The sequence below is a fragment of the Psammomys obesus genome, unplaced genomic scaffold (assembly GCF_907164565.1).
Source record: "Psammomys obesus unplaced genomic scaffold, mPsaObe1.curated_primary_1811, whole genome shotgun sequence".
In the NCBI taxonomy this organism is placed as follows: domain Eukaryota; kingdom Metazoa; phylum Chordata; class Mammalia; order Rodentia; family Muridae; genus Psammomys; species Psammomys obesus.
Window position 1 is genome coordinate 6960039 of NW_026592890.1, and position 14393 is coordinate 6974431.

A 14393-nucleotide genomic window follows, 5' to 3' on the forward strand; every position below is an offset into this window, starting at 1 on the left:
GAGGACACTGTCCCATGTCCTGCTCTTTGGTTCACAGCCTCTGAGTCGGTGTATGTGGTCTCCCTACAGTCCACGAACTCGCAGGGGCAGAGTCAGCCCGTGTATAGGGCTGCCCTCACAAAGCGCAAGAACGCAGGTATGTTTCCAGGGGTGCCATTGGTGAAACCGTGGTCTGGTGTGAATGCTGTTTTCCACATGATGCTGGCTGTGATGAGAGGGTGGGATTGGTGGATTTCAAAGGAAATGAAGAAAACTACAGGATAGAGGGTTGTAGGTACAAACATGTTTCTTTCATGTGAAGAGACAGAAGAATTTTTTTTTATATATATATAAAGCGCATTTCACTGGGGATTATGGATAGCTTTCTAGTACAGTTTCTTTGCAGTGCTAGAGAGAGCGAGGCATCATTCCATGGAAAGACATGGACTGGTCCAACTGTTAATTGTCCCCACAGAGACACTGAACAAAGCAGGAGAAACAATAGGTGTGTTGGGACAGCATGGAGGCATACACACCATTTCAGCTCACTTTAGGCAGAAGTGATGGCATTGAGATTAGTATGAAAATACATAACTGTGGTTCACCAATAGCCCAATCATTGTGCACTTATTGAAGTGTATTTTTTCCTCACATCCATCGATGGGTATGTCTTTACATCACTCACAATATTAACAAATTACACATACCTTTTCTGGCCATGAACCTCAATTTAGGGTGTTCTAGTTCCTTTCTGTTGCTGTGATAAACCAAAATCAGCTTAGGAGAGGAAAGGGTTTATTTTTTATGTCTTCTTACACTTCAGGTCACACTCATTCGTTGAGGGAAGTTGGGGGCAGGCATTGTCACAGAAACTAAAGCAGAAGCCATGGAGGAATACTGCTCCTCCTTCACCTGGTGGCTTGTGCTCAGGTAGCTTTCTTATACAGCCCGGGCTGGCCTCACTAAGGAGGTGTCACCTGCAGTGGGCTGAGGTTGGGCTGGGCCCTCCCACATCAATCAACCATCAAGATAGTGTCTTATGAACATGACCACAGGCCAATCTGACTGGGGCAGTCGGTCAGTGCAGACTCTCCCTTCCAGGTGACTCTAGGTTGTGGAGGTTGACAATAAAAGCTCAGCAGGACAGGAGGAAACCCTGTCACAACCCTTTAGTGAGGTAAAGTGGGTCTTACTATGCTTTTCCACATTGCATAGAGATGCCCCCCAAAGCTGTTTCATTGATTTCTATCATAGAAAACTGATGGATTTTTCTAACAGTCTATTTCAACTTCCTCCACTCAAGTAAAATCTGTATTCTTTTGGGGAAAAAAAAAAGCCCATCCAAAAAAAACCAAAACAAAATGAAGAGACTTACAGGCAAAGTTAAGGATGCCTTGTGAATCTTAGAGACCAAATTAAGATGGTGAGCTTTGTGGCTATATATTTTGGTGACAAAAATAAATCTCAGTAAGAAACTGGCAAGCTCAACTCTACCTTATATCTGAATGCAACATTTAACCTGTCATGCAATCACATATTCTAACATACGAAGGACATTGACTCCCATGAGACTCATAACCATCATTAAAAAGCAGAGTTTTTACTTTTCATCACAATCTCTAATGAGTAACAGAGTGAACTTTTCTCCCTGCCCCCATATGTGTGCGCTCATGAAAGTTTTATTATTTCTGAGAAATTTGCAGTGCGTAATGAGCAAACACAGAGTTTCTTGCAGCACTTTTCATCAAGGGGTAGCACCCCCCTTACACTCTTCTGCCTGCTGATTGGCTCAGGCAGCTTTTGAGGTGGAGTGCTTGCTTCTCAGTCTGTGGTTAGGAAACACAGGAGTGGAGATTTTTCCCTTTTATACAGACAGTAATCACTTTTTCTATTTATCTCGGCTTACCTCAGTTAAGCTTGTGCAACTAAGAGTTAGGCTTGGCCAGAGGCAGTCAGTGCAGGGCCTATGGTAAGAGGAGCCCTTTGTGTGCCCACTGTCATTGCAGAAGCAGATGAACTGGATGTACCTGAAGACATCAGTGTCCGGGTTATGTCACCTCAGTCCGTACTCGTGACCTGGGTAGATCCTCTTGTGGAAAAACAGAAGAGAGTTGTTGCATCAAGGTACACAAGTTCATTTCTTATCTGTATGAATAGCCTTGAGATGAATTCAGTGGTTTTCTTTTTTAATCTTGTAAAGACTGACTTATTACACCTTTTCTCCATGAATATCTTTGCTTGCATGTATGTGTGTGTGCCATGTGCATGATTGGTACCCACAGAGGCAAAAGGGGGCATCAGAGCTTCTGGAACTGGAATTGAAGATGATTGTGAGCCACCATGTGGGTGCTAGGAACTGAACCTGGGTCCTGTGGAAGAGCCCAGAGCTCTTAACCATGGGCCCATCTCTTCAGCATGATTTTATTTTCTTTCTAGTGTGTGTGTGGACCCCTCTTTTGCTCTTGATGGTCCAGTACTCTGTGACAATCAGTTTCCTGCAAATTGAATAGGGCCTGGAGTATAATTCATGGGTCAGGACCTCAGATCTCACCTGCTCCACTTTGTCTTACATGTGTAAATTTCCTATGTTTGTTTTTCCTCTGCCTCAGTTATGTAGGGTTTCCCTCTATGAAGAGTTCGCTGTGGGAGGAGTCTTCTTGAAGAGTCAAGGAAGATGGATTTTATGTGGAGTGGCAGGTGTTTGTCTGGTCTTTGATGTGTCAGATCCTGCTTGGTTGTATATAGTAACAAAGAGCACCTGCTTCTCTCTTTGCACATCATGTTCTCCTGTTCTGCTTTTTATACCCATCTGTAGTAGCCACAGACCAAAAAATATATTTTTTAAATGATTCCTTTTCATTTTTCATGTGTGTTAGTGTTTTTGCCTACATGTATGTCTATGTGAAGGTGTTGGCTCCCCTGGAGCTGCAGTTACATATGGTTGTGAGCTGCCATGTGGCTGCTGGGAATTGAACCATCCTCTGGCAGAGCAGCCAGTGCTCTTAACCTCTGAGCCATCTTTCCACCCCCCCCTTTAAAGATTTTTTTTTTAATTTTTATGTGTATGGGTATTTCACCTGCTTACATGTCTGTGTACCAATTGCAAGAATGGTGCTCATGGAAGCCAGAAGAAGGTGTTGGATCTGCTGGAACTGGAGTTACAGACAGCTGGGTGCTGGGAATTAATTGAACCTGAGTCCTCTGGAAGAGCAGCCAGTGCTCCTAACTGCTGAGCCATCTCTTTACTACTCCCACCCTAACCCCACCCTAAAAATCTTATCAGATTTGAATAATCTTCATGTGAGTTTTATAGTTTTCCACATTGCATAGAAAGTGGTGAATACAGATTTAAAAAAATTTTGTTCAAAGACTTGATAGTTTTTACAACTAAGAGAAAGGCAAAGATTTGGTGGCCTGGTTATTATGTATTAAGTTTTGAACCTATCTGTATCAGGAAAGTAGAACGTACTTGAAATAAAAGAAGTATAATGCTGAGATTATAAATGTATATAAACTGTAATTTATAGTAGATGCAGGATGGCCTTAACTGTCCTGCAGCTTGAATGACATTTCTATTTCTATTATTTCTATTGATGAACTCAGAAGTCACTTTCTATCTTGCTCTCTCTGTTTGTTTGTTTGTTTTCTTCAAGACAGGGTTTCCCTGTATAACTTTGGCTGTCCTGGACTCACTTTGTAGATCAGGCTGGCCTCAAACTCACAGAGATCTACCACCTGCCTCTGCCTCCCCAAGTGCTGGGATTGCAGACATGTGCCACTGGGTCTGGCTTCGCTGTGTTTCTTTATCTGTATACTCTTCCCCAGTGGGAAGTGCTCCTGATTACCTCTAGGTTTTGCTTTCCAAAATCTTGGGGAAAACCAGGGGAGGTAGACTCTCCTCTGCTTTGTTCATTATTGTGTCATGTCTTCAACTGATGTCTTCTCCTGACTTACTAAATGTAATGAATAACTCTCTCTCTCTCTCTCTCTCTCTCTCTCTCTCTCTCTCTCTCTCTCTGTGTGTGTGTGTGTGTGTGTACATATATGCATGCAGAAGCCAGACATCAACACTGGGTGTTGTCCCTCAGGTGTCCTCTATCTTGTTTTTACTTGTCTTCTTGAAAGAGGGTCTCTCTCTGGCCCGAAGCTTGCCACCAAGTAGGCTAGACTGGTTGGCCAGGACGCCGCAGGGGTCCCCCTGTCTCTGCCTTCTCAGAACTGGAATTACAAGTGTCTGCTGCCATGCCTGGCTTTTTTACTTGGTGTGTGTGTGTATCAGACTATGGGTCCTTATACTTGCCTTCCCTCTACTGGGAAGAAGCCATGAAGAAAAGTTTTATTAACAGGGTTCCAGTCTTTAGGGCTTGCTGCTCCTAGAGTGTCAAGGATGTCTGGGGTTTTTGAGAATCAGTACATCTTGTATTTCTTTCCCTGAAGATCATACCGGCCTCCTCTCTAAGCCACTCTGACCTGTTCTGTTTTAGATTTTTGTTCTATTTCACAGCAGTAGGTCTACCTAAGACCACATGTTCCGGGTTATCCTGAGCCTGTAGAATTCAGCATGAAATGAAGCTTTTTGGCTGTGTGTGTGTGTGTGTGTGTGTGTGTGTGTGTGAACCAGTTCTGATTCTTGGTATTATCACATTTTTTAGCCTGTGTGCTCATCACAAGGTGATTAGGTGCTGGTAAGTTCTACCTGCCTCCTGTGTTTGTTTGTTTCTTTTTTTTTTTTGTTATTTCTGGCCTTTGGAACATTTTAAGTCTTGGACAGCAACACACTCCATGTTTCTTGGCCAGGACCCTTGCTACAGACTCTTAGAGTCAGTGACATAGTTGAAAGTTTAGATTTTTCTCCTCAAATCTCCCTGCTTACTTTAAAAAATCACCACTTACAGGGAGTGTGAACAGCAAGGACCCTGGTTCTCAGCCTCGAAGACTCCGCTCCACAGGATGATTGTTGTGTTGTGTTTCCTCACAGACAGTACACTGTGCGCTACCGTGAGAAGGGAGAGTCGGCCAGGTGGGATTACAAACAAGTCTCCAACAGGCGTGTGCTGGTGGACAGCCTGATCCCAGACACCGTGTATGAATTTGCAGTCCGGATTTCACAAGGGGAACGAGATGGCAAGTGGAGCGCATCCATCTTCCAGAGAACACCAGAGTCTGGTTTGTATCCGCAATGGCCAAAGTGAGACTTAGTGCAACTCAACAAGTCGGTGGGCAGCCTGGGCAGTGTTTAAAGCCTCACTATCTATAAATCTCAGTAGAGTTTGTATGTTTAATTAGAATTAGAGTTTGGGTTTAGAACTATCAGAAGAGAGAGTGAGGCTTGAACGAGGCTGCAGCAGTTGTGTTAGGGCCACGCTTTGTACTCTGATCGTCCTTTTCTGTCAACGCGTTCTTTTGATATGCCAAACCCTTAAAGCTCCGAGGCATAGCATACATAACTGTGGCCAAGATGGCCCTAGGTTGCCTAGCTAGTGTTCTATAATCTTCCTGAGGCTGGGGTTATGTTTGAGTTTGGGGAAACTGTTTTCTGTATCCAAGGATAATATTCAATAACAGCTAAAACTATATCCTTACAAGTTGAACTAGGCTGGATACAGCAAAGCATGACTTTTATCTCAGAACTAGGGACAAAGAAGCAGATGGATCTATGTGAGTCTGAGGCTAGCCTGGCCTACGTATTGAGTTCCAGGCTAGCCAGGGCAACACAATGAGACTCTGTTAAAAACAACAACAATAAAAGTCATACAAAAGGATGGTGCAGGTTTTTAACTTCTAATACTGCAATATTTAGCTGGAAGAAAAAAATTGGAATTCCAAGAAGACTATTTCTAGATGTGTCTAAACTTGCTACAGGAGTTGGTGAAAATGACATAAGCCACTTCGTGAAAAGCATCTCTCATGTGCCATCGATATGATCACACTCTCTCTTCAAGTAAATGGTGTGTGAGGGGCCTGTCTCTATCTCTACCCAGGAGGTCCACGAGAGCCTTGTGAAATGTTTGATTCCCTGTCATCTTGTAGCTCCCACCACAGCGCCCGAGAACCTGAAAGTGTGGCCAGTCAGCGGCAAGCCCACCACTGTCACCGTATCCTGGGATGCACTGCCAGAGACTGAGGGGAAGGTTAAAGGTAGGTATCTCCTCCTTGCCTTCTGAGTGGCCTTTCTGAGAAATGCTACCTTGGTGATGCTGACAAAAATACTAGGCAAGTGACATGTACAGCGAGGTGCTAACCCAGGGGACGTGAAGGCTTCATGCACATGGACCTTATCTGAGAGTTGGGCAGTCACCTGCTGGTTATTCTTGTCGTCTTGCTGTAGGTGGGATCTTCAGGAGAGCCGCCCTGGAGATGTTAACTGCACTGTGTGCTATCATAACCTCTATACCCTGTGTTAATTCTATAGCTTTCCATCGAGCCTGTGAGATCCTGAAGAGAGAAATCAGTGGGGGGTCCATTGGGACTATAAAGATCTTTAAAGAGACCATAAATACTTTTAATGGGGCTGAAGACCTTAAGTCATAATTTCCAGAAAGTGGATTTGTTCCCTAAATTTCAGCCTGTATTGATTTATACAGGTCGAGGAAAGGATGAAAAAAATAGGAGGAGGGGCAGATTTCTGGAGAAAAGAGTGAAATCTGTGCAGGTACTGACGTTTGAAACTAACCTTTTGGGACTGCTAAATAAAGACAGGAATCTTTCAACTTCGGTGTTAAAGGACTTCTAAAAGTTTCACAAATCTGGATGTTTTAAAGACTCATGTTGGATTTTTACCTGGCTTTGCCAGCCAGTGTACCCTCACAGCAGGGAAGACGGAATCTTTGTTTAGCGAAAGGAATCTTTTTATTGTCTTTAGGTTTGGGGGAGGCAAATTTAAGTCTGGTACACCCAAAAGCTATGGACAGTTTGTTCAGGCTTAGAGAGACCCGGAAAGTCACCACCGGCCTCCTCTGAGACTTTCCCAATGGAAACTGTTGAGTGGTTCATTTTCTTTGCATTCAACCTTAAGTTGCCTTGGCTCACATGTAAAGTGTCTTTTTATAGGACGATGGAGCTTCAGGACGATGATTGCCATGATGTTTTCTGTACATAATGTTTTCCTTTCACTTTTCAGAAAGAATGGATTTTTATTCTAGCTTGTCCCGTCCCCTACAGGAATAAGTCAGAAGCAAATATATATTTACTCAAATAGTTATATAAACAAATATATATTTAGCTGTCCCCTTATGATTTTTACAACATAAGCACCAACTCCCTGGGTATTAAGGACTGTGATACTGGAAAGGCCTCTGAAAGTGAAATGACGATGCCTCTTTGGCTAGATAGGTTTTTCAGTTTTGAAAACAGCAGTTACAGTCCATCTAGTGAATTTATTTTCATGCTACTGCCTCATTCTTTTTCTGTCCTATGTCTTACTTTATATCACAATTAATTTTGAAGGAAGCCACAAGTCACCAGCTAACTATTGCCAGAAATAATGATAGCTACTGAATTCTTATAGATGGAAGATTTTTGTATCTTCACCCTGCTTAGTTTCCATACAGGTGTAATTGTGAGATTAAAATTCATGATTAATTGATGGAGCATTATCTATGTCAGAGACACATAAAGCATAGTAAGAGAGCAGCCATTTTGACATAGTTAAATGTTTTTCCAGATGTGCCTAATCCATTAAGGAATCATAAGGAGAAGCTCTCTCTCTCTCTTCTCACTTTTAGTCCTACTAATAACTAGTTCTTTGAGAAAAGAATGCTGTGTTTTTTCCAGACAGATGATGCAAAGGCATTTCTGGTTGAAAGATTCGTTATTTAGTGTACTTTTTAAAGCTTAGACCTTAGTGAAAGGGGACGATACCACATACTCATGTAATTGCTTGATTTGTTTTTGTGTGTGATTCAAATTATTTTTCTGAGGCCATTCTTGTATTTATTTGGTAAGATTTTTGAATCTGAAATTCATTTAGAGAATTGGCAAGGACAGTTATTTGTTGAATATTAAAACACACTGTGAAATATGCCTTTGTCCTTAAATGTTGATGCATTTATATATTTCTAAATCTATAGATACAACCTGCTCAGTATATGATTTCAGAACTACTTGGGAGGGGTAGGAGGAAGGAGAAGGAACGAAGAAAATGATGTACTTATATTTTAATTTCAAAAGCCAAAGTAAAGAATAAGTTCAGAATGTAAAGAAATATAAAAGATTACATGTAATGAAAGAAACAGATTCGTAGACGGAGCTACCCATTGCGGGCAGTATGTGCTTACAGACAAGCCAGGAAACATGGAAGCATTAGGAACCACACAACTCTGTCAGTGGCTTTCCTTCACAGTTTTAAAAAATGTGAAATATTTGAATCAGCATAGAGTGAAGGAGAACGTTTACAGTTCTCACGAGAGTGAAGTTATATGCAAAACATGACATTTTTTTCTGAATTAATGCACTTAAAGTCACTCCGCTTGGTAAATGAAACATGATATGAGCAGTTTGCTCAGAACCAGTTGCCGGGAGTCGGAACTTTTGGGGCCTCTTGGCTTCTCACACTGGGGTGTGTGACAGCCATCATAGGAGGTTTTTAAATAAATACAAAAACTGGTGTAAGTATACTTGGTCAGTTTATAAGAATAACGGTCCCCATCCCATGCCCTTCATTTGCTCAAAGTAGCAATTGCCTGCTTGTAACCTCCAGGGGCTAATGAGGGTGAGCTCTCCTTGCACCCCATTCTTCTGCTGCAGCTCTTGACCAGGTGTGCATTGCCAGGGTGTTAGCTTCAGCAATGTGTGTTCTAATTCATCCTGCCCACACGGTCTGTCTGCTGGATACAGGTCTGTTTTCATTTTCTGCCTTCCAACCATCTGCCAACTCATTTCAGAATACATTCTTTCATACGCCCCGGCTCTCAAACCATTCGGAGCAAAGTCCCTCACCTTCTCTGGACACACTACTTCTGCCCTGGTGGATGGTCTGCAGCCTGGGGAACGCTATCTGTTCAAAATCCGGGCCACAAACAGGAGAGGCCCGGGGCCGCACTCCAAAGCCTTCATTGTCGCTATTCCAACAAGTAAGCACTGTGCGTTCACGCTCCTCCTCTCTCCTTCCCCTCTTCGTTCCTGCTCATGTGTTTTTTGTTACTTTGATTCATGCTTCTGGGTTTAGAAACACTCGATTGATGGTTTTTCAGGGCTGAGGTTGCACTATTATCTCCAAAATATTGTGTAGACCCCTTTGAAATCCATCTTCCCAAAGACTAAGATGCTATCACTGATAGTAATAATTATTTACAGTATTATCAATATGTTGATTACATGATTCCTTTAGTGTTAGTGTTTAAGTTGGGACTTATATTGGGAGGGAAAGAACACTTTGGTAAGTTTGATTTGACACTTTAATCCTTAGTCCTCTGCTGCAAACATTGAGACATGTTCACTTTGTCCTCTGTTATTTTGTAATACAATGTTACTCAGAAGATTTTCAATTGTTCGGTTGGTCTGAGCAACATTAAAAGTAACAAGTGCTTGAAGATCCGGAGGCTGGTGGGCTGTTTGTGGACCACTGCTTTCTTTGCTGCTTCTACATTTATTCTGGATCTGCACAGCTGTCTCCCTCACTATTTCCTTCACTGCCTGCTGTGAAGGCCACAGTTTCATGTTAGAAGACAAGGAAAAAGATGTTTGTTCTCTCTAGGTCCCCCGTTGCTATATAAATCCCCTTCCAATACAACCTCCCTCCCCTCACTCAGCTCTGTTCTTAAGACAGAAGGGATCACAGGATATGTCTAAGATACTATTTTGCCGACTCAGGGCTCTATTTTAAGCCTTATTTGGGGGAATACAAATGCATCCATCCATTATGAAAGAAACTTTAAGCAGAGAGGAAGCAGGTGGAAGCACGCTGGGGGAGGGGCAGGACTCTGTGGTGCTTCCCAATCTACAAGCTGGGAGCTTACTCGGCCACTCAGAAGTTCCATACATTATTCTGCTATGGCTCTGAGTAACCTCCAGCGCTATGAGCAGCCATACCACATTGGTGACATACTGACGATTAGTGTGAGAAAGCCTTACTCAGCCTTTTGTACTTATAAAACCAGTGATTCATATCAGTGAATCACTCAATGTTTTAGGGTTGGTTCAAACCCCCCCCCCAAGAATACCAGCTCTGCAGAACCTCAAGTCTTTTTAATGAAATAGGAGTGTTTGCGCAGTCTGCACACATATCTCTCCAGACACTTTAAGTCGCCCCGAGCTCACCTACACAGCAGTACAGTGGGAATGCTGTGTGAACACTGAGCTACTTACAGGGACATGAGAATACACATGGTCGCAAAACACATTTTTTTTTCCCCTGGAACATTTTCCAGGCAAGATTGGCTGAATCTGCAGCTGCTAACTCCATGGATGCAGAGGACCGACTACAGCTAAACACTCATTCCAAACATTCTTCAGATGATACATTTTGGCAGCTCCTGATTCAAGCCACACATATACTCAAGAACTCTGCTATTTAAAGTAAAATATAACTTAAAAAATGTCGTAATTGGGAATGCTTACATTCAATGTTCTAAGGAGTTAGAAGTGATAGATTACAATGAGCAATTTGGAACACCTTGACACTGGATCGGGGTTACCCTTTAATGTCTTCTGACATCCGTTCTTTAAAATCTGTTCCAGCCAGTTCCACTGAGGCCAGTGCCCAGCCGAATGGGAGGGACAGCTGGAAACATGAGAAACCTCCGCCTTCCTCCCCCACGCCCAAAGCTGCAGCTTCCTCCGAAAGCACGAGCCCAGCCAAAAATGTCAAGGATGCTCTCCCTGACTTAAAGAACAAGATCCTGGCTAACAGTGCTGTGCCCAGGAAAACTCAGCTTCACCCTAAAATGGGAGAGCTGGATCCCCAGTCCACAGAAGTCACTGGCGAGGAGGAACTGGATTCCCTTGAAGATCCTCGTTCATCAAGGTTGGCGACCCTAGACCAGAGGCGACCCCTGAGGGTACCAAGTAGATCTGGTCATTGGGTTCCGGCTCCTGGCAGGATTCCAGCAAGGCCTGGCCTGCCAGTGCTGCCACGCAAAGAAGGGCTGGACAAGCGTGGTCCCTCACTGGCCCCCAACCTTCGTCCAGGGGTTGACTCATCATTGGCAGCTACTTCTGGGTACCACCGGCTCAGCCCTACAGACAATGATTCTATGGACCAAGACGAGGATGAGCAAGCAGCCTCCCCTGACCCCAAAGCAGTGTCTTCCCAGTCACCTCCCAAGAATCCAGTCCAGTCCGAGCTAACCCCAGCTGCTGGCCGCCTTGCGGCTTCTACTGTGCTCAGGGACAAAAGCCGATCATCGAGCCATTCCCATTCTTCCACCAGTGAGGAAAATTCCAGCGCTGCAGCCCAACCCTCAAGACATTTCCCACTGCACAGAGGGTCCTCTCGACCGCTGCCCTCCCACTCACACTCCAGATCCCCGCTTTCTAGGGGGTGGAGGGACCGCCAGGATGCCCATGCCTCTAGCTCCCACACACCTACCCGGGCTGCCGGCTCTTCTCACCCCTCTTCCCTAACAGTTGGCTCTGAGGAAGATGACATTTCTGGCGGGGTGGGAGATAGTGACAGAGCTGCAGAAGACACCAGAAAGAGGGCTGAGGCCACTGCTCAGACCCAACAGACCCGGCCTGCCTTGGGACACTTCAGTTTGATACGGAATAAGCCCTTCACTGCCCACAGCAGAAATCCGAACAGATTCCCCAGACTACGGGGACTAAGGCTGCAGCCCTCTGGGGCTCCTCCATCTACCTCAGCTTCAAAAGTCCTTACCAGGACACCTGTGCAACCAGCATCCCACAGTAGGCCTAGCCCTGATGTCTACGGAGATGGCGAGGATGAAGAGCCACTGCCAGCCACCGTGGTCAGCGATCGTACTCCACCTTCCTTCTCCAGGCAGCCGGTGTCTGGAGGCTGGGACACCCTAAGAAGAGGCTCCCAAAGAGGGGTCAGTGTGTACCGGAAGGAGCCCGTCCCAGAAAACTCCAAAACCGCTGGAGCAGATGTGCATTCTGGGGGCAAATCCCCTCTGTCCTCCAAGACACAGGACTTTCAACAGAGCACTGAGGATGCTCCTCAAATATCCCCAGGGGCCACCAGCCGCCAGCTGTCCCCTGCTCGGCCTCCAGCATCGAGATCCCAGCCCTCCCCTGGGTCCACCGTTCCCAGGAGAACGACACCTGGTCGCCACTCAGAGCTCTCTAGTTCTCAGAGCAATGGTGACGATCGGTCGCTTTCCCAGCCCAAGCTGTCTGTTGCTCAGGAAGGGCGTGAGCGCCTACGCACAGCGAACTCCCATCAGGCGCTGCCCTTAGCCTCCCAGGGTCAGGATGAGGATTTCCAGAGCAGCTATGAGGACAACAGCACTGAAATGGAGGGCCCAGATTCCAGGGCGCCCACTCACTCCGCCCGCGCCAAGGATGCTACCCCATCCGTTTTCAAACCTCGCCAGGTGGGCTCCCAGTCAGGGAACAGCGACAGCAGACCTCAGCCCAACCATGCAGGAGCCTCTGTGAGACCCAGCCGGCCTGGCAGTGCCCAGCCCCGGGCTCAGGTTCCTGGCAGGGCCGGGGTCCAGGCCACACCAGGGAAGAAGATCTCGCCTTCCAAGCGTCCCCTGCCACTGGAATCTCAGCAGTCAGTCTTCACTGAGGAGGAGGAGGAGGAGGAAAATGAAGGAAATTTAAAAGACAAGGAAAACTCTCTGTCTACCTCAGTTTCCAAGTGGCCTTCTTCCTCCCCCCCCAGGGACAACAAGTATGCCAACAGGAACCTGGACAAAGACAAGGCCGCCACTGGGCTGGCTCCCCAAGGAGGGAGCCTTGTGCAGGAAGAGAACACCATCCCTGGGAGGCGACCACCACCGGGAAGTCCGCCAATAGCCTCGCACCCCTCTACCCGGTACCAGCCTCGAAACCCTGCCACTGCAAGCCCAACCTCAAGCACCCACTCTTGGCCGAGGTACACCACCCGGGCCCCTCCCAGCTACTCGTCCACGACACCCATGCTCTCCTTGCGCCAGCGGATGCAGCGCAGATTCCGGACCCCAGTCTCGCGCCAGCCCCCGAGACCCGTGCTTACATCAGGTAACTGGTCCTCACCTGCAGCTACCCAACCTGCTGTATTTCTTTCTAAAAAGAGCTTAGTCTTTGTCACAATGTCTGAAAGTGTTTTGTTCGTTTGTTCGTTTGTTTTTAGCTTACTTTGTGTTACCAAGCATCCACTATAACTGGGCATGGACGTTGTTCCCATTTCTTTGTTCAGTTGTGTGTCGAGGGTACTTGCACTGTGGTCTCTGCTTTCCAGATGGGTTTGACCCTAAGACCAGAGCTGCTGACTTCAGGTCATGCATATGGGAGATACCTGAGCTGCAGCTCCTGACATGAAATCCACCCTCCCATCACCCTCCAAACTAGCCCTTCATCTCTGAAGATGTGTCATAGCCAGATGAACGTATTAGAGGAATGAAAAGTAATAACATGTATATATGTATGAATATATATATGTTCCATATATATATATATATATATATATATATATATATATATAGTCCCCCACGTATGGTATATCTGTGTGAATATATATTGACTTATCTTCTGCTTGTTCCATATGTAATATGTCTATGTATACATTGGTTATTCGCTTGGCAGAAGATATTTAAGGAACCAACAGTAATAACAAGTTGTGTGTGTGTGTGTGTGTGTGTGTGTGTGTCCATACACACAGCATGTACTGGCTTGCCTTTTGCCTGTTTCATCCTTATCTTTAGCATATAAAACTCAACCAAACACACCCTGGCTCAGTTTCAAATGTCTTGTATAGGAAGTGCTTAGACATTTCATTCACCAACCTGCAGAAAGCACATGATAAAGACAGTCACGGAGTAGGGTTAGGATAACCTGAATTCTGTAACAGAGGATGGAACATAGACAGCTCTGAATTAAGGTCCATGTGAAGACACAGGGCAGGGTCCGAGGTATATGTGATGGATTTGTATTCAGGTGAGCCTTGCACTTCTCTTGCATTTAACTGGGGTTTCTTAAACATCTTCGACAACTGTATTAGGATCTGGTGGTATTGACTGATTGATTGATTGATTGATTTAGGAGAGTGCCTCTGTCTGTATTCCAGACCAGATGGTCCCACGCTGGGATAGTTTTCCCACTAGGACTGTTTTAAGGGATGATCACATTAATAGATGTAGCGCTTACCAACACCTTGCATGTGATAGAACCCAATAGGTGCTCGCTCTGTGGCTGAAGCACCTAAGTCTGGCCAGCAGTGCTGTCAGAAGCCTCAGGGCTCCCTCCTGAAGTGGGGCTGGGCCCCAGAGGCTGAGAACAAAGGCCAACTGTCCCCTGGAGGAGCCCCA

The 14393-nt window shown here is 45.5% G+C and overlaps 1 protein-coding gene across 1 annotated transcript in view; it reads left to right on the top strand.

The window, feature by feature from the left end:
- Positions 1–14393, top strand: part of Fndc1 (fibronectin type III domain containing 1) — an 81595-nt gene that overhangs the window by 37057 nt on the left and 30145 nt on the right. The window contains exons 3-8 of the mRNA XM_055615852.1: positions 38–136; positions 1986–2103; positions 4958–5145; positions 6010–6117; positions 8862–9050; positions 10657–13107. Coding sequence (XP_055471827.1) covers positions 38–136; positions 1986–2103; positions 4958–5145; positions 6010–6117; positions 8862–9050; positions 10657–13107 — 3153 coding nt within the window. The remainder of the gene's footprint in view (positions 1–37; positions 137–1985; positions 2104–4957; positions 5146–6009; positions 6118–8861; positions 9051–10656; positions 13108–14393) is intronic.